The 21,198-nt window shown below is 33.2% G+C and overlaps 1 protein-coding gene across 2 annotated transcripts; it reads right to left on the bottom strand.

Annotated features, from left to right (window-relative positions):
• Window positions 1-10,971: 10,971 nt before the first annotated feature.
• Window positions 10,972-20,828, bottom strand: LOC107042830 (transmembrane protein 189). 2 transcript variants are annotated; one of them, XM_015264039.2, is made up of 4 exons: window positions 20,173-20,828; window positions 15,956-16,979; window positions 13,542-13,972; window positions 10,972-12,059 (listed from the first exon to the last, which is right to left on the bottom strand). In XM_015264039.2, exons 2-4 carry the CDS (start codon window positions 16,206-16,208, stop codon window positions 11,799-11,801), a joined length of 945 nt encoding a protein of 314 aa, XP_015119525.1. In that variant the 5' UTR covers window positions 16,209-16,979; window positions 20,173-20,828; the 3' UTR covers window positions 10,972-11,798. The 2 variants fall into 2 exon arrangements, with proteins under 2 accessions (XP_015119525.1, XP_015119518.1); XM_015264032.2 differs by having other exon boundaries at window positions 20,268-20,828.
• Between the last annotated feature and the right edge of the window lie 370 nt (window positions 20,829-21,198).

The raw sequence follows: 21,198 nt of genomic DNA, 5'->3' as shown, positions 1-21,198 counted from the left end.
GAATAATATAAATAAGTATATATGTACGTACTATCAGAGGAGATTCATTAGTGATGAAATATTATTGAATTATTATAAATGAATGATAACAGACAGACCACGTGTGAATTCGTATACCAGAACTAGAGGATTTCATATCTAAAATGAATGAGAATAAAATAGCTAAAATCGTATTGTTGAATTGGATAAATAAATAGTTTTGCCATGTATTTCGATGTATTTTATGAGATGTTAGAAGAAACGATGAGGAAGTGGTGAATTTGTTTCGTATCATGTTGAAACGGGACGCGAGGTTTCTGTAGGTAGTGATCGATGCTTCTTCGGTTGTTCCTATTACGGAGGGACTGTTCATATCAGTTGCATGGAGATTAACATTCCTTCATTGGGAATTTTTTATCCTTGAATTTGGAATATTTTTTCTAATATAGATATCATCGGATTAATGGTAAGGGATGTTCTTCATTTGAGAACATTTTTCATTGTATATTTTCCATCTAGGATTTTTTTTCGCGATTGATTCTCAGCAGTAGACAGTCCGCGTGGGAAACAATTCGATAGAAACAGAGTTTCGGAGAAATTCTATTAAATAATTCTAATTATTTATTTGATAGAAAAAATTAACGGATTTTGGTTTTTGATGGAAATTCTTGGGGATGAAGTTTTCAAGTTTTTTTTCGCTGTATTTTTATGCGTTTCTCATAATGAAATCCAAGAAAAGGAGATTGGAGAATTCGTTCCCAAGAATTATTATTGAAAAGTCCAGCGGAATCAAGATTTGTAGATTTTTGTAAAATTGTCTTTTCGTAGATATTTAATTTTAAAATCAAAATCGATAGATTTTTATCAATAGATTTTTTTTGAAACCCCCAGCTATTTTTATTGAATTATTTAACACGTGTGGAGTTTAAGAATAAATAAAAACGTATCATTACGCCGACATATCTGAGTTCTGCGATTGGAACTGAATCCCGAGCATATCAGGACATTCCATTAATTCAATCTCCTTGACTGATACCATTGACTGATTCATTGTTAGAGACTCAATTTCGACCCCTCAAATCACGATAATCGAATGAATTGGCTATTGCGAGACTACTAAGTACAAGAGAGGGCTGAGTTTTATTCACGAATGAAGAAACGATTGTTGTAAAAACCCTTGATTACACAACGTCCACTCCACTGTTAGAAATTTTTGGCTAAAAAGGAACACTAATGGAAATTTTTATCGTTTCATAGTTTCGCTGAAATTTCAAGGAATTTCGTCTCTGAAAATTTAGAATTTTATGGCAAATGCGTCGGAAACTGTTAACTTCGGGCCAATTATTCCGTGAAAATTAATAGAAATCAGGAAAATTCTGGTGAAGATATTGTTGAATTTCCAACTGGTGGAGTTGTGGAGCAAAGTGGAAATTAATTCCTCAGTATTATAATTAATTTAGATCCTACTTTGCATCGAAAAAAAATTATCTCATTATACTTGAAATTTAATGCATTATTATCATTTCAAAAAAATTTTAGTGTTCATTTTGCTCTAGTCGCCGCTAATTGACATTTCAGCATAATTTGATTTTTGGAATTCTTGTCCTCTTGCTTCTCAAAAATTTTGAATTTCATCGAATTCTCGGTGAAATCTAAAGTTTCAGGATTTTTTCCCGAATTCAATGTCAGTCTCATGAAAATTATTAGCCAACAGTCTCTGAAATTTCAATTTTTGCCAACAGTGTAAGCAAACAAAAGGATTTGAATCCGATTTAAGGGGAAAAAGTCAATGAAATTGTAAGTTTGTTTAAAAATTCAAGCAAAGTCCCATTTTTTTAGCGGCAGGAAGACGGAAATTCCACTGTGTATGTAAATTTTCACTGGCGAATTTCCCTGAATTTTCAGGGAATACAGTGGAAATTTCCAATTCTCTCGGTTTTTTCCATGAAATTATGATATTTTCAATGACAAAATACCTCGAAATTTCAGCAAAAACACTCTTAACAAGTTTCCAAGACTCTCACCGGAAGTTTCCGCATAAAATTTTTAACAGTGCAGTCTCTCTTTCCGTTGTTCATAAACTTAATCCAATGACCGCATTCTAATCCGCCTGATATATCCGCAGAGGACTATTGTCATGTATGTGGTGTGTTTATCGAGTGTTGTGTGTGGTTACTAGACAGCTCGCATTCTCTGAACTGTTAGTTGAAAGAGAAAATAACAAATAATTATCTGTAAATATAGTTTCACAATTTTTATAGACTGAACGTGTACTCAACCCGATTATAATGCGAAAAGTGCGTGAAATAGTTTCTTTAATCCCAGATTTATTTTTCTCTGGATTAATTTCGTCAAGATTAATTTCATCAACTTGAGAGACCATTGACACAATGCCCAGAGAAACACAACATAAATTTAATGAAAAATGTACATAATAAGATACTTGCATTTAATACTCATTAAGCTTCATGCCGTCTCCATACGATACCGAATATATGAGCGAAAATATGAGACAAAATCTGTACTGAGCGACAGAGAGACACACCGAGTGGTAGAGACAGCGGAGAATTAAAGATTATGTAGGAAAATTGAGGTAACGAATGGAAAATAATTCATCCTTGCTGAAGGAATTTTCATTAGTTTCATGTCACGTTTAATTTCAATGTCTTCATGACTTCCCAATTTCAGGCGCTTTCTGTCGTATGAGACGTCATTAATTTTGTATTTATTTATGAGTTTTTCGGGGATAACGTTTACTTTTTCTTCATTTTTATAATCGTAGTCTCGATAATTTTACAGGGAGAGCAAAATCTGTGGAAAATTATCTTTGAATTTTAGTAATCCGGAATTTTTTGACTTTAAGGGAAAATGTAGTGATTTCAGTCAAAATTTCGTAAAAATATTTTAATTTTTAATAAAAAAAATTTTGAAATCGTCTTTTTTTAATTAAGATATTTTTACGAAATTCTTACTGAAGTCACTTCATTTTTGCTTAAAATTTATTTATTTATTTATGAGTTTTTCATGAGTAACGTTCACTTTTTCTTCATTTTTATCATCGTAATCACGATAATTTTACAGGGAGAGCAAAATCTGTGAAAATTATTTTTGAATTTTAGTAATCGGGAAATTTATCGACTTTTCAGCGATTTTTATCGGGATTTCAAGGAAAAGGTAGTGATTTCAGTAAAAATTTCGTAAAAATATCTCAATTTTTACTTGAAACATTGTAAATGAGCACAAAAATACGATATTGACAAAAAAACAAAAAAAATTTCGTTATTTTCACGGAATTTTTGTTTGAAATATTGAATTTTCACTGCAGTTATTTTAGTTGTGGTAAAAATGTTGAGCAAAAATTACAAAAGTTCATTTTTTTCACCAAATTCATTCATATCCATTGCCCTCTAATAAAATCTACAATGTTTCGGGTCAAAATTACACCATTCTCGTCAAGTTTTCACTCGAAATATTGAAATTCAAACTAGACTTATTCAACTTCATTTCACTAGGAATCTTCTCACAACATTGCAACACTTTGGGGAAAATTCCTGAAATGCTCGCGATAACGGAAGTGCACGTGTAATTTTCACCAGATTTCCCTCTCCTCAGAATTTAGTAACAAACCCTGAAATTCAGGTGCATCATAACGCGTTTGATAATTGAATTCCCCCCGCATGCCTCCCAAACCCAAAAATTCCCAAAATCTTCCATTCACCCCCCGAATCACGAAGATTCCTTTGCACCCACGCTACTCTAGTTTCTTGGGAACAAACTAAAAACCAACATTTCTTCAGATTCAGTCAATTAAAAGGATTAGAAATAAGAATAAACAATAAGTTACCTACGAATTCGGAAAATTGAGTAGTTAAAAAAAATAGAATCTCCACTTGAAATCTAAATCTCCACCCGTTATTTTTACGTGTCTGCAAGAGAGAGAATAAAGAGAAATGGTGAACCAGTGTGCCCACAATTGAGAGAATAAAGCAATTGATTAAAAATCGGTATTATGATTGAGAAAATCTTGATAATGTGGATAATGCATATCTCGCAGTAGAGCAAAAACTATTCATATATAAATAAAATAACACGATCTATCGTAGTTACGGTGACTTGAACGTGGTATACAAAGAGAAAAACATTTTTGATCTGTGCAATATCTTCATGAAAAATATTTGAAAGCAATTAGGCGAACGTAATGTTGCGATGCGGAGAAAAAAATACGAGGATTTTTCTCGGCAAATCCAATTCGATCGCGAGACGTACGAGCAAATTTGAGAATTCCATTGAAGGATTCTGTTGTGCAATTTTTTTATCTATAAAAGTCTGATTTTGATTTTTCTATGGACCTCATTCCGCTGGGATTTTTTCTACTAGAATTCTCCCGCATGAATTTTCCACTTTTCTCCTTGGATTTTATTCTGAGAAACTAATGAAAATACAGACGTAAAAAAATTGGGAAATTTATGCGCAAATGAATTAACATCAGTAGCGAAGTGGTAAAACGGTACAAGTCAATTTTGACTATTGGCCAGTTTTCAATTAGTATCTCGAAATCTAAGGGAGATAGCAAAATTTTTGTTATTACCTTTTTTGTAGAGCCGATTGAGAGCTACAACAAATGTCGTTACGAAAATTTCGCTATTTCTCTTAGATTCGGAAATATTCTTCAAAAACTTAACTGGGACATAAGTCCACTTGAACCCCTTTCCCACTTCGCTACTGAAATGTGTTATGTACTGACTTTTTTCTGTCAAATCTCTAAAAAAATGATAAACCAAATTGCATCTTCTATGAACTCCAACAGAATTCTATTTCTTTTCGCGACAATTTTATTGATAATTATGTGAATTTTAATAGATGAATTTTGCAACAGATATTTTTTGCATAAAAAATGCTAAAGGTGTTGACTTTGCAGTGAGACTTCTTCCTCATCCATTTTTTAATTTTTTTCTTGGATTTTATTATCAGAAAAAAATAAAACCCCAGCGAAAAAAAATCCAAGTAAAAAAATTCCCAAAAATATCTCCAGAAAAATCATAGTCTATTGACTTTCCTCTGAAATATCCATTTAAAAAATGATCCTGTAAAATTGCACAATCTTCCCCAAAATTCACACAAGAAAGTAAACAGAATTATTCGACGGAATTTAAAATCAACTCCATGCGAAATTCAACAGAATTTCCCAAAAAAGTGCGAAAGCTTCTGTTAAATTTCCTCGTACGTACAGTAATAAATCCTGCACAACGGTTAAAACTTCCTGGATTGAATGTAAAAAATCCCGAGAGAAATCCGGTATTTTTTCCTCGCCAAATTTCTTTGATTCAACCTTATATGTTCATTGTACTATAAAACATATAAAGAACTAAGAAATAACTAAACAGTTATATCATAAGTGGCACAGTTAATTTCCAGTGAGGCGATCTTCGGTGCCAGTAGAGTGAATAAATAATTAGAAATCAAAAAAATTATCCTAGCTTGGCCCATTGGTTACCCCAAAATCGCAGATTGTGTCATTGGAAATTGAATCTACAACGTAACAATAAGAAAATTGGGAAACAATACAATAATTTTTCATACTGTTTTTACTTTTAATACTGTTATTGCGTATGATTATAATGTTATGTCACAGTCACGATTTGCATAATTAAAACATTGTAATTAATCCTGGTCATGAATTATATAAATTATGCGAGTAATGAGATTATTATCCCCCAGTTGTAGATGATACTATAATTTTTGACCAGATTATCATTTAGAATCTTGTGTAAACCATATACCATAGTACGAGATTATTCTAGAAACATAAATACATCATTGAGAGCAATGTTAGTAATTTTGTGAGTTACAAATGCTTACGAATGAATTATCAATAATTTGTTATTGGTATGGCAATTTATTGCTGATTATCAACAACATAACTTAGGGGAATTTACCATTTTTTGGTGAAATTTTTTCCACGTGTCGTGGCTATCAGACATTCTCGTGTACAATAAAAAAAAAACTGTGCGAAATTCATTAAAAAATGTGGAACTCTTTCTCTCAGACGTTCTGTTGGAGTTTTTGAATGGTATTTTTGATGGAAAAAAATTGGCAGATTTTTATGTTCCTGTGTGAATTATTTTCTTGACATTTAAATACTTCTGGGAATTTCTATAGGAACAATCAACATTAAGACTTTTTTCTGTCTAATATCTGTTGAAAAATGCACAGCAAGTCACGTATTGAATTTTTAATAGAATTTCAATAAGATTTCGTAGAGAGAACTTTCGTTCCTTCAAAATTCGTAGAGAAATCTTGATAACTCAAGAACAAATTCACATTCTTGTAACAGTTAAAATTCGATAAAAATTCATCTAATGAAACAAAAGGATAGATTTAAATATTGTGAAACTTCTTGCGTAAATTTCTTCATTTTCTTTCTGAAAAAACGGAGGAAAAACAGTGGAAAAATTCCTGCCGAGGAATTTTTATATAAAAAAATGGAAAATGGAAAATCTACTTTGTTTCATGTAAAATTTTTCTACCGAAAAAAGGAAAAGGTAAACAATTTTCTCTTGAACCCCCGCAAACTAGCTAGAAGTTGCAATTGGCATTGAGACGACAGGAGAATAAGACCCGACAAAAAGTGGAAAATATTTTATTCTAAAAGAAAAGCTCCTTCAACTCATTCCTAGTCGTGCAGACGGCACAATTTCTATTGGCGATAAGCAATGAGTAAGTCAGGGGGAGGAGGGGCAGACAATACCTCCACACAGTTGATTGAATATCTGTTGTGTGCGTAACCGTGCGAGAAGAATTATGTTATGAGATAAAATTTTACCCTCGACGAGTCAGCATATAAAATTTAAAAGAATAAAGGAGAAATGAATAATTGACGTCGGCTGTAATAATTCACCCGATCCACTCGTCCTGATCCTTCCAAGTAATTTATTTCCACTCTTACATTCGATCATTTGTGCACATGTCTCTTTTATTTTCCCTAGACCTCGTTACACATTGCAGTGATTACTTCCACCGACTGAAGAAAAGTAATTCCAACAAAATGACAACGCCGGATGATTGGAAATACTCCAAAATAATTCAATTAAAATATCTCTGTACAAATTAGACATACAAAATTTGCATTATCACAAGACATTGTTTTACCTCTACGTGACGAATTCCAACTTATTATATCAACTGCACTAACGCTGCTTATTTCGCTTATTAACACGCATATGCGAATATACTATTTATTTATTATACTGTTTTACAAAGGCGCTCGATGGTTAGAAACTGTTTCGTTGTTAGTCGAATATCAGAGGTTTTTTTTTGTTCACTTAAATTACTGTTGAGAAGTTTCATTCTCCGTAAATTTGTTCACATTTTTTTTCAACACATTTTTATATTCTTTTTACATTACTGTTTCTCTTTTTATTTCAATGTGTACGAAAGAATTTTACGGGAAAATCTAGTGCATTTGTTAAGAAATGTTGTCAGAAATTTCATTTGAATTGAAAAAAAAACAGATTTTATTTTTATTCTGTTTAATAATTTTCTTTACAAAAATTATCGACTTTTGTTTTTTTCATTGTTTGTACAAAAGTTCAAGCTAAAGACATTTCATAGAAACAATTTCAATTTTATTCGAATAAATTGCACAGAAATATCAAAATTCATTAATTTAGTGTGTGAAATGTCTTGCATTATTTAAAAAAAAAAGAATTTTGAATGGAAATCCAAGCAATGCACTAGATTCTCCCATTAAATCTTTAGTCCATGAATTTGCATAAAATCCCCAGTAGAAAATAAAAATAAAGCGGTTAATGTAATTCAATATTCAAATATCCATCACTTGTTATCCATCCAAAGAATTCTAAAAAGCGTATGTCTTAAGTCTTGACAACAATTGTCATCGTTCGTACCTAATGGCAGATGTTAAAAACGTTATTATTCATCTCTGTATATCAAAAATTCGGAATTGCATGAAGCAACAGTTCTGACTATTAATTAATCGTGGCAAAAGCCAGAAATAATTTGTTACAATTTGTAAAAAAATAGTTCTGCGACGGTTTTTAAATATCAGTTGAATCCTTCAAAAGCCACGGTCTCGTCGTTATCATGTTTTCTTCTCAATAAATTTTACAACTCCTTAATGCCCATTATCTCCAGCACTTCGAATGTCTCCTGACTAGAAATTTTAGACTAATCTTGTATCAACGATCACTTTAATATATACATATACTGCTTTTCTAAATATTATTCACTTTTGAAAAAAAATATCCCCTCAATTTCTTTTCTGTATATTCAATAACAACAATAACGCCATCAATAACGATAATACTTATTCAAAAGTGGTACTATGATTCGTTGGGAAATCACAGTGGGTAATTTATTACAGACTTGCATCGTGGGGAACGTAGACTGCATTATGGGAAATTTATAAATTAAATTGTCTTGCCGTTCTCCACAGGAATTCACGCACGAAAAAAATTTAGTAGAAAAACCTAGCGCATTCGTTAGAAAATTCTATTGGACTTCTATTGGATTTCTAGTGAACAATAGAAAATATTCAATAGAAAAAGTCAATAAAATTCGATTTTTCTATACAACTTATTCTCTTTAGTTATTTTCTACAGAATTTCCTGGGCTCAAATTTTCTGAGTTTTTTTCATTCTATTTTTCTTTTCTTCTCACCAAGAAAATCAAACAAAAAATAATAGAAAGATCAATAGAAATCCAATGGAATTGTCTAGCGAATTCACTAGGGTTGATGTGCATTTTTTTCACAGAAAATGTCCGATAAAAATTATTTTATAGAAAACTGTAGAAATTCATATTTCTATGCAAATTTTTCTATTGAGACATTTTCTACAGGAATTCTTCAACATCAAGTTTCCAAGTTTTTTTCACGTAATTTTGTTCTCTTTCAATTGAAAGAATGAATTAATATGACTTAGGAAATTCGAGTCAAGGAATTTATATAATAATATTAATATTAATTATAATATTAATTAATACATTATCCAACAGAAAATGTCCAAACAACAAGTTGCATAGCAAAATCAAATTCTATTGATTTTTCCTGCAGCATATTTTCTATTCAACATTTCCATTGAGGAACGCAATGATAAAAATTAATAAAAAAATCAATAGAAAATCTACAGAGTTGTCCAGCGAATTCACCAGGTTTTTCTATTAAATTTTTTCGTACGAGAATTCACTCGTCTAAGAGCTTATCAATTTGTAATTTAAAAAAATGGAGAATCCAGACAAAAACTGTCAACAGTCTCTAAGAGATGTCAGAATGATTCTGTACAAATTTTTCACATGTGACATCTTCGCATCCTGCATTTTTATATCAAAATAGATTATCACACTAGGGACAAGTCCGTAAAATTAATCAATTACCAGAGTGACCTACGACAGTGATGAATTACATCTTCAACTGATTGAGAAAAAACGTTTATCGAGCGAATCACGTGAATATCGATTTGAAGCGATTGAGGTATGTTTCAATAGGACGGCGCGTGTGTCTTTCGTTATTACATGTACTTATGAAAAATTGAATAGAAAATTTAGAGCGTTCGCTAGAAAATTTCATTGCTTTTCCCTTAATTTTTTTTTTGCCGACTTCTTCATTTTTTTTTTTCAATTAAATTTCAATTAAAATTCTTGAAAATAATTTATTTTTTTGTCTTTTTTTGCGAAGTTTGTCAACTTTCTTCTATTAAATATTCAATGCTGCAGAGTTTACAATAAAAAATCGAACAAAAAAAATTGAACTCCAATATGAATCTTCTTTTATTAATTAATAATTTTTTTCTCGTTAAATAAATAACCAAATAAGAACTGAAATTCTTGAAAATAATTTTTTTTCCAAAGTTTGTTAACTCGTTTCTATTAAATATTTAACCCTGCAGAATTTACAACAAAAAATCGACAAAAAATTAATAAAATCCCAATAGAAATTCACCAAAATTTTAGTGAAATCATAGGCCAAATTCTCTATAATTTTTTTCATAAGTCTTCCCTTATTAATACATAAATTATTTTATCTCTTTAAACAAACGACTAAAAATTATTGCATCACAAAAGCGAGCAATTTAGGCATTATTACGACGAATCAATCACAAAAGCTTCATTGATCGATCGCAGTATCGTGCAATAGGCTCATCATTGGTCCCTGAACCCGAGAATTGTACTACGTTGATGCCCAGATAATCATCAATCCGAGCAACACAATGCACAGACGTGAATATCACGTCGAAAAGTCGTCGAAAAAGAGATTTTATTCAATAGTTTCGTGCAACTGTTGGACGAAAACAATTGCTCCTATTCGTTTCAACATAAAAGTTAAAATATTAATTTTTCATTAGTCGTAGCAATTGTTAGTAATCCAAATGTCGTTGAAGGTTCAGGGAGAATTTCGTCGTTATCCATTTGATTTTCGTTTTTTCTCTTGTTAATTCTTTGGTAAATTACTATTTGTTCTGCTGTTATCTGCAGCAATTGTTAGTTACCCAAATGTCCGAAAGGTTCAGGGAAAATTCCATCGTTACTCGTTTGATTTTCTTTGTTAATTCATCACTTGAATCATTATTAATTATAACATTTGTGGCTGGAAAATAATTGTTATGCATTCAGGCTTATTGTGCGACAATAGTGGCAAAGAGGTCTCGTGTTACATTTTGACATTATTTGTGTAGTCTTTTGTGCATCAACTCCTGTGGTTTATCACGTGTGAAGAAATTTAGTGGAAAAATCATTCTATTTTAATAAATAAATGAAAATTTATTCAATAATTCTCTTGGTTTTTTGGAGAAAATTCTGTTGAAGATTAAGGCAACTTTATCGTGTCATTTTTTGATAGATTTTGTTTTTTTTTATAAAAGTGATTAATTTTGCATTTTTAAAAATCAATTTTTCATCGTAAAATTGAAGGAAAAAATTTCTATTGGAAATTATAATATTTTTAATAGATATTGGAAAGGAAAAATCTATTCTATTTAAATAAATAAATAAAAATTTATTCAATAATTTTCTTCGTTTTTTTGAGAAAATTCTGTTGAAGATTGAGGCAACTTTATCGTGTCATTTGTTGACAGATTTTGTATAGAAAAAAGTTGATGGATTTTGATTTTTCTATAGAAATGATTGGACATAAATTTTGCATTGTTTTAAATCAATTTTTCATGATAAAATTCAAGGGAAAAGCTTGAACAAAAATTCAGGCCCAAGAATTTTCATAGAAAAATCGACATTTACAGACTTTTTCTATAAATCCTATTGGAGATTATGTTATTTTTTAATAGATGTTCAGTTAAAAAAAATAGATTTCGATTTTTCAATACCTTCTCGGACATAAATTTTTCAAGTTTTCCTCATAATAAAATCCGAGAAAAAAGGAAAATTCATGCGCATTCTTATAGAGAAAATCCGAACAGAATAATTTATAAAGAAAATCCACATCTACAGCCTTTTCTCAGTCAAAAAATATCAATTTCAAACACAAGAAAAACAACTTCTTCTCTTAAATTTTCGTCACACGTGATTCATCATTAATTTATCATCGAAAGCGTTTAGTTCAGCAAATTCTCATCAGTATAAAAAATCGCCAAGGCCCATTGTTCTCCTCGTTAATCGAGAATAAATATAACAACTCTGTGCATATTCATTTAATTAATTTGTGACTAAAATCTTCATAATTCCATTAGCGAATTGCGAGGGTAAACGATCGCAGTCATTTAATTGTTTTTTCAGCTGTAGAAAGGGAACCCGCCCTATCGAATTGACATAATCATAACAAATAAATAAATGGGCTTCTTCATTAAGTTTCAAGATCTCTTTTGCGCCCATTTGAAGTCATCGACTCGGGGTTTGTAACCTGTTGTCAATTCAATTATCGTTTCTAAAACGTACCAGAAGCGCAGTTTCTCAAGGGGCCAGTTTAGCCAGCCTGTCGTTATGCAGAAATACGTTTCGTGGGGGGCAACGTGGTGGACACGGTGGTGGCGTCTTGGGAGAATTATGCGGTGCTCCTGGAGCCATACCACCCAGCCTGGCAGGCCGAAGTATGTGTGAGACCATTTGTGAATCTGTAATTGATAAAACATTCCATTAATTACGGAGAATTATTTCTCAGATTCAATTGAGTGGAGACAATATTTTTCCATAAATCAGGGATTTTCAAAGGTATCTGCAAGTTCAATCGTCCAATTTTTCATTTATTTATTCAGTTGTGAATCTGTATTTGATAAAATATTCAATTAATTACGGAGAATTATTTTTTAGATTTAAGTGATTCAGTGCAGACACTATTTTTCCATAAATCAGGTATTTTTAAAGGTATCTACAATTTAATTCGTTCATTTTTTTTTTAATTTACGCATTTATGAATTTTAGTAAATTATAAATGCATATTTTAATTATTGTTTGACACCCTGACCTTTTCAGAATTCCAACTTGAATTCTAGTGGAAAAAACGCATGGAAGAATTTAATGGAGAAATCTGGCGGTTTCTTCAAGAAATTCTATTAATTTCTATAGGACTTAAGAATTCTATTAAACTTCTCGGACATCGATTTTCCAAATTTATTTTAGATGTATTTTCATTTGTTTCTCATAATAAAAATCAAGGAAATGAACTTGGGAAATTTAGGCATGAGAAATCCTATAGAAAACATCCCAACAGGAAGGGTTATAGAGAAAATCCAATAACTTTTTATTATAAAAAAATCTTCTGAATGAAGAAAATGCATAATTTAGAATAGAATTGGAAGAGCAAATGGATTTTTCAATAGAATTCGAATAGAACTCTAATAGAATTCTCATTGATTTCCAATAGGAATCCAATAGAATTTCTGTTAAATAATTCTTTCTGTTTTTTGCGATATATTTTTATTTACTTCTCGCAATAAAAACTAAGAAAAAGAACTTAGAAAATCCATACTCAAGAAATCCTATTAAAAAAATCCCAACCGACTGAGTTATATAGAAAAATCAATACTTTTCATTAAAAAAATTCTACACTGTAATTTTCAAAAGAATTCGAACAGAACTCTAATACAATTCTCATACAATTCCAATAGAATTTCTACTAAGCAATTCTTTCTGCTTTTTGCGATATATTTTATCTGCTTCTCACAATAAAAACTAAGAACAAGAACTTGGAAAATTCATCCTCAAAAAATCCTACAGAAAAATCACTACTTTTATTATCCACAAAATTCTACAGACTTTCTTGCATTATAAAAAATCTGTCCGAAAAAATTGCATAATTTTGGAAAGGAAAGGGTAGGGTAGAATGGACACTTTTGACTTTTTTAAAAATATTCATAACTCAGAAACAGATTTACCAATTGAGCTCAGTCTAAGCTCATCACAAAGAGGAATCATTGTTTTTCAATTGAAGAATAAAATTATTCCATTTCATGAACAATTCAACACGTCATAAATATTCCAAAAAAAGTCAAAAGTGTCCGTTCTACCCTACCCTCCCCAAATTCCGATAAAGTTCCAGATTTTTCTCCTAAATGTCGTTCACCCGCAACCGTTGATAAAAAATTTCCTGAGTTCACCTGATTAGTCAGTGCAACGAATATCGCAAGTTGCCACCAGTAGCAAATCCACAGAAACCTCCTCTCGATATCGCTCTCGGGGAGAGTGAGAAAGTCCCACGTTAATTTCGACAACGCTGGTATCGTAACCATAAAGTTGTCCCCATTAGTCTCAATGAAATCGTGTCTCGTTATGCTCGTAGGATCAATATGATGCTCACGAAAAGGCCTCAAGAAGTTCTTGCCGAGTATCGGCAGTTCAATGGAGCCCCAAGTGTCGGCAGCCCAGTGAACGAGTCCCGATATGAAATCAGCGGTTACGATGCCGCACAGTGCTGCTATCAGTATTGAGCTCAGGCTCTCGAGTCTCAGGCGAATTACGATAAAGAAAGAGTTAACAGCCATTAGCGTTATGAAAATTCCAACGCAAATGCACTCTTGGGTTCGTTTTCCTGTTGAGAGAAGAGGGGGAAAATAATGAGTAATTAATGAGGGGATTCATTTACTATCGGGGGAACATTTGCACTCGCACACGGAGAGAAATATTCAATAAAAATGACGTATCTTTTCCGTAATTCCGGAGCGAAATGTGGTTGTAGGAAATTGTAACGGAACTGTCACGAAATTTTTCCAGAGCGTTCCGCAATTTTTATCTGAATCTCCTATGAAAAATTACGATACCGTCACTTAAATTTTCCCAGTGGATTCCGTAATCGGTGAGGGAATTATGAGTTACGCAATTTTTACTGAACATTTCTGTCCGTGCTAATTAGATAACAGGGCTTTTTACAATTATGTGAATAATTGAGATAAGTTTATCGGCATAACTGGGAAATTGTTTTGAGGGAGTGATTTTTTTTCAGCTGGGGGGGACTTATATTCGATCTTTGAGGCGAGGATAACAAATTTGTGGTAAACAAATATGAGAAATGAAGGTTTTTGGAGAATAACAATGACGATTTGATAGAGACTCTGTAATTTCGAACGAAATGTTTTTTAGCGTTTACTTTATGAGAAATATTCTTCAGGTAGGAAGAGATTTGATAGAAAAATGGAAATTTGGGGGGTATTTTAGTGGTATTTTTAGCAAAGCGAGATTGAATTTCGGTTAGGGGAGGAAATTCAGGGAAAATCTAATAATTTTAATTGAATTTTTAAGCAAAACGGGAATTTAGTTGCAGATAACGACTAATTTTCAATTAATTGAACCCAAGTTTACAGTTTCCATTGATTTTTAGATTGAATTATGAACTTTCATTGAGAAAATTCCCTCGAGATTCCGGTGGAACTATGAGTTGATAACAATTTTTAACAAGTTATCAGAAATTTCAGACGAAAAATTTCAACAGTAAAACCCATAATTTCTTAAATTAGTGATTCTAATTAATTGTACTTTTTGAATTTTTCCAGTTAATGTAACTTATGCATTAAAAAAATACAAATAAACGAAAAATTACGATGAATTATTACAAATTACAAACCATGAAATTTCTTCTCACATTTTTCATCGATCTTGAATGAAAATTCAATGGAATCTCTAATTTTTTAGCTCTAACAAAGCGAAAAATTAATCTAGAAATTTAGCAAATTAGCAGTTTCCATCAAATTCCGAGAAAATTTCGATCAAAAAACATTTTGTTCCTTCAAACATCCATTACTTGTATTTTTCCCCTCAATATAATCCACGCCACAACCAAAAATCGAAAAAATGATGAAAAGGAATTAAAAATTCTGTCGTGAATTGGTAAATTAGGATAAATGCATTTTTTTCACAAAAAAATCGCCTTCAAAAATTGTTGGGAAATGATTTAACAAAAAAAAACGCATTAAAAAAATGCACTCCTCCTAATTTACCAATTCTTCTACTACTCCACACATGAAAAAATTCACTAGAAAACCTAGCGAATTCGCTAAAAAATTCTATTGGAATTCTACAGGAATTCTACGGGTTTTCCATAGAATTCCTATTAAAATTCTATTGAAAACTTCTATTTTTTTGCGCTGATTCTATTGGACATTGAATAAGAAAAAGTCAATAGATTTAGAATTTCCGTTAAATTTTTTCTCTCAAATTTTTCTATTAGGATTATTGGGCCCAAAATTTTCTACCTATTCAATCTATTGACTTTTTCTTATTGAACATCCAACAAAATCAGCGCAAAAAATTGAATTTTCCTCAAAATTCCGATAGAAATCCTGCAGAAACCCCACAGAATGCCTACAGAATTCCAATACAATTTTCCGTCGAATTCGCTAGATTTTCTATTGAATTTTTCCCAGGTATCACCTTCCCGTTCCTCCTGACAGAAAAATTCCCCCCACATCCCTGCCTCCAATAACCCCTAATCCTTCCCCTCCAATCCCCCAAATTACAGAGTCCCAACCTATCGTTGTTCCCTCAGCACGCGAGAAAGCTCAAAAAAACGCATTCTCACCAGTGCTATACAAATTAGCGAGCTCCTGCGCCCCCCTGTGATTAGGTCCCCACCTCGGCGTGTCCCTGTCCTCCTCCTTGCCGCCCCTCACCACAGAATTCGCGTTGGGATCATCCTCGAGCATTGAGTTTTCGTAAATCTGTCGTTCAGTCTTAACCGGCGCTAATATTTTGGTGGCCATGGTGCAGGCAGCAGTGGCCGCCTGCTCGATGTGAGGCACTGTCGATGAGGTATGCACGGTCATGATCCCCATTCGCCGAGCCCGGCGACAAAATTTCCCCCAAAAAATCAAAAAACAAAAAATCCTCCAGTCTCACAGTCGCACAATTCCACTCCCGTGCTCTCCCAGCATTTCCGAAACTCCCCGCCAGTCCCGGCGGTGCAAAATCAAGTGAATAAAGAGCTCGCCTTACTTCGGCAGGGGAAATCGTCACGACCGGATCAGACACGAGTGACAACTGAGTGTTCGGTCGATTCTCCTTATTCACAGACACAATTGTTTACATGCCACCGGTCAAATTCCCCGGCACCACATTGTGACAACATCAGATCTCTCAGACCACGTCACGTGTTCGACTGAATTTTGTCACGAACGTCTCGTATTTGCTCTTCTTTTATCACGTAATAGCGTGAGGATCAACATCTCACCGCGAATAATTCTCTTATCTCCGTTAGTCGATGGAGCTGACGGCTTTTTGGGAGATAAATCGTCGTGTGAGCTTTCATTTAGTGGCAAATATGCGTTATTAAAAATGAGAAAACTCCTGCAAGGGAGTTCTTGAACCGCTGAGCGCGGGGTTTTTAGAAATTTTTATCAGCACCATCTGCAGTTGTCGTGGGTCATGCGAATGTCACTTCCATTTGGCATTCGGTTTCACTTTTGAAGAATTGTTTGAGGTGAATAAAATCAACTGAACATTTTCTTTATTTCCACGAATTGAATTCTGGTGATGAGCTTTTCGCTCTTTCCCCTGGCTCGCGTTAAAGGTTTTTCGGTGAACGAAGCGTCATATGAGCTTCAACTCTGAAAGATGCGTAATTGAAATTAAAAACGGTGTCAATTGGTTTTTTAAACTTGTGAATACGAGATTTTTCGCTGTTTTTCCAATCTCATATTTGATTGAGCATCTAGTTTCATCTTCAAAGAATTATTTGACATGGGTAGAGTGTACGAAATTTCCTTTATTTCCAATGACTTGAGCACAAAAAGTCTATTACCTTTTGGTCAAATAATTCTTCATGTGAATTTTAATTGAATAATGTGCACAATTAAAAATGAGAAAAATGTCAAATGGCTTTTTAAACGTCTGAATACGAGTTTGTTATCAATTTTTATCAGCACTATCTGCATCTGTCATGAATCGTACGAATGTCATTTAAATTAAGCATTGAGTTTCACTTTTGAAGAATTGTTTCAGGTGAATAAAATCAACTGAACATTTTCTTTATTTCCACGAATTAAATTCTGGTGATGAGCTTTTCTCTCTTTCCTCTGGCTCACGTTAAAGGTTTTTCGGTGAACGAAGCGTCAGATGAGCTTCAACTCTGAAAGATGTGTAATTGAAATTAAAAACGGTGTCAAGTGGTTTTTTAAACTTGTGAATACGAGATTTTTCGCTGTTTTTCCAATCTCATATTTGATTGAGCATCTAGTTTCATCTTCAAAGAATTATTTGACATGGGTAGAGTGTACGAAATTTCCTTTATTTCCAATGACTTGAGCACAAAAAGTCTATTACCTTTTGGTCAAATAATCCTTCATGTGAATTTTAATTGAATAATATGCACAATTAAAAATGAGAAAACTGTCAAATGGCTTTTTAAACGTCTGAATACGAGTTTGTTATCAATTTTTATCAGCACTATCTGCATCTGTTATCAATAATACGAATGGACACTGGACACTTCTCGTTTCGAGGAATGAAATTCTAGTAATTTCCACGAGTTTAAATACAAAAAATCCATTATCTATTTATCAAATAATTCTTCATGTAAGCTTCAATTGAAAAAATATGCACAATTAAAAATGGGAAAACTGTCAAATGGTTCTTTAAACGTGTGAATACGATATGTTATCAATTTTTATCAGCACTATCTGCATCTGTCATGAATCATACGAATGTCATTTGAATTAAGCATTGAGTTTCACTTTTAAAGAATCGTTTGTGCTGAATAGAGTCCACTTGACATTTTTTTTATTTCCACGAATGAAATTCTCGTGATGACCTTTTCCACTGGCTCACGCATGAGGCTATTTTTTTGGTGAATGAATCGTCAGGTGAGCTTTCATTCTGGAAGATGCGTAATTAAAGATAAAAAACTTTATCAATTTTTTTTTTAATTTTGCAGACGAGATTTTTACCAATGTTCCCAGTCTGATTTAATTAAGCACCCAACGTCATCGTAAACACAGAAAGTCTACCATCTTTTCGTCAAATAATTCTTCACGTGAACTTTAATTTATAAGTTTAATTAATAAATATGCACAATTAAAAATGTGAAAACTAGTAAATGCTCTTTAACTGCCTGAATACCAGATTGTTATCAATTTTTATCGACACTAGCCGCATCCGTCATGAATCATACGAATGTCACATTCAATTAAGCATTGAGTTTCACTTCTGAAGAATCGTTTGAGGTAAATCCAGTTCACTGGACAATTTTCCTCATTTCCACGAACAAAATTCCCCTCATTTCCACTGGATTTTGCGTCGAATAATTCTTCACGTGAGTTTCAATTCCAAAAGATCCACAATTGAAAACAAAAACTCCACAGTGATTTTAATAAAAAAATTAACAAGCATTACGTTTCTAGATTTTTTGTCAAATAATTCGACTTTAAAAAGCGCAATAATTGAAACAAACAAGCCCCCACCGAGTGATTACTAAAATTTCTGAACCCGAGATTTTTATAAACTTTCCCAACGTCACATTCAAATTAACCACTCGATTTTTCTTTCCAAAAATCATTTTTACGAATTACCCGGGGTGAAAACAGTCCCCTGGAAATATTCAACCCAACCCAACGTCATCGTAAACACAGAAAGTCTACCATCTTTTCGTCAAATAATTCTCCACGTGAACTTTAATTAATAAATATGCACAATTAAAAATGTGAAAACTAGTAAATGCTCTTTAACTGCCTGAATACCAGATTGTTATCAATTTTTATCGACACTAGCCGCATCCGTCATGAATCATACGAATGTCACATTCAATTAAGCATTGAGTTTCACTTCTGAAGAATCGTTTGAGGTAAATCCAGTTCACTGGACAATTTTCCTCATTTCCACGAACAAAATTCCCCTCATTTCCACTGGATTTTGCGTCAAATAATTCTTCACGTGAGTTTCAATTCCAAAATATCCACAATTGAAAACAAAAACTCCACAGTGACTTTAATAAAAAAATTAACACGCATTACGTTTCTAGATTTTTTGTCAAATAATTCGACTTTAAAAAGCGCAATAATTGAAACAAACAAGCCCCCACCGAGTGATTACTAAAATTTCTGAACCCGAGATTTTTATAAACTTTCCCAACGTCACATTCAAATTAACCACTCGATTTTTCTTTCCAAAAATCATTTTTACGAATTACCCGGGGTGAAAACAGTCCCCTGGAAATATTCAACCCAACCCAACGTCATCGTAAACACAGAAAGTCTACCATCTTTTCGTCAAATAATTCTCCACGTGAACTTTAATTAATAAATATGCACAATTAAAAATGTGAAAACTAGTAAATGCTCTTTAACTGCCTGAATACCAGATTGTTATCAATTTTTATCGACACTAGCCGCATCCGTCATGAATCATACGAATGTCACATTCAATTAAGCATTGAGTTTCACTTCTGAAGAATCGTTTGAGGTAAATCCAGTTCACTGGACAATTTTCCTCATTTCCACGAACAAAATTCCCCTCATTTCCACTGGATTTTGCGTCGAATAATTCTTCACGTGAGTTTCAATTCCAAAAGATCCACAATTGAAAACAAAAACTCCACAGTGATTTTAATAAAAAAATTAACAAGCATTACGTTTCTAGATTTTTTGTCAAATAATTCGACTTTAAAAAGCGCAATAATTGAAACAAACAAGCCCCCACCGAGTGATTACTAAAATTTCTGAACCCGAGATTTTTATAAACTTTCCCAACGTCACATTCAAATTAACCACTCGATTTTTCTTTCCAAAAATCATTTTTACGAATTACTCAGGGTGAAAACAGTCCCCTGGAAATATTCTTTAGTTCTACGAATGAAGTTCTCAGTGATGAGACAAGCGATGATTCAAACGGCACGCACGCACCTTTTCCACTGGCTCCCACACAGACTCGCCCACACAGACACACTCTCCGTTGGAGCCAGGTCGACGACGTCCTCGTGGACACGCAACCGTAATTACCCGACAAAACTTGTACCACGTCGGGAAGAAAAGGTCTCAAGTCCGAGGGGTACGTCAAAAAAAAATCAAGACCCGAAGTTTAATTTTTACAGAAGCGAGCGATTGAAATCAGGGACCGGCCTCGCCTCTCGATCATTAATTCTGATACTCCTCGGTGTCTCAAACTATTACTCAGTGTCTAACGTACACGGAGGTACAGTGCAGACACCAGTCTATTACCGAGTACACTCCCACCTTGATAGCTCGCCTCGAGAGTCGGCTATTTTTTCCTCGAGTGAATAATATTCCCTCGTGAAGCGTCTTCGATCATCGCCGATCATCCGCGGGTTTTAATTCTATTTATTTTGATTTTTGAATTTATTTTAAATCGAGTAGTTCAACCACGAGGTGGGTAAGACGACCTGCCGAGGGGCCAAGGCACCGCACACTGCCGCATACCAGGCGTTAGGCGAGACAATCCCTCCACTCAACCCCCTGTCAGACGGCTAGTCAGACTGGTGGAACTTGCAATTGGTTTTGTGGCTGTCTAAAAACTCACTCAGTCGCCGTGTGGTGACGACGCCCTGCGTTGCGACGTTCGCAGCGCCTTCTCATGGCGCCTTTTTTCGGTGGCCGCGGTGGTGGCAAGATTTTTAGGGGGCGGGAAGGAGGTTTATGGGGGTTTTAATGCGGGCTCATGGGGTTTAATTGATTTTTTTTAGGGAGAGAAATCACCGGCGGACAGGATTTTTTTTTATTGAAACTCTATTCTATCGTTTTTTTTATTGAAACTCCAATTCTATTTTTTTTTCTTACAATTCTATCGAAAATTGGGGAATTTTTCGATTGCGATTTT

The sequence above is a fragment of the Diachasma alloeum genome, unplaced genomic scaffold (assembly GCF_001412515.2).
Source record: "Diachasma alloeum isolate Michigan unplaced genomic scaffold, Dall2.0 Dall_scaffold_00179, whole genome shotgun sequence".
Lineage (NCBI taxonomy): Eukaryota > Metazoa > Arthropoda > Insecta > Hymenoptera > Braconidae > Diachasma > Diachasma alloeum.
Note: the sequence above shows the minus strand (reverse complement) of the source record. Positions and strands in the feature narration are given on the sequence as shown.

What these genes read in the sequence shown, in the direction of transcription:
- LOC107042830 (XM_015264039.2), bottom strand. Translation starts at nt 16,208, where the DNA reads ATGGGGATCATGACCGTGCATACCTCATCGACAGTGCCTCACATCGAG. An exon ending in CGCTAATTTGTATAGCACTG is followed by an intron (nt 13,973 to 15,955) that starts GTGAGAATGCGT and finishes TTCTCTCAACAG; the next exon opens with GAAAACGAACCCAAGAGTGC. An exon ending in TCGTTGCACTGACTAATCAG is followed by an intron (nt 12,060 to 13,541) that starts GTGAACTCAGGA and finishes TATCAATTACAG; the next exon opens with ATTCACAAATGGTCTCACAC.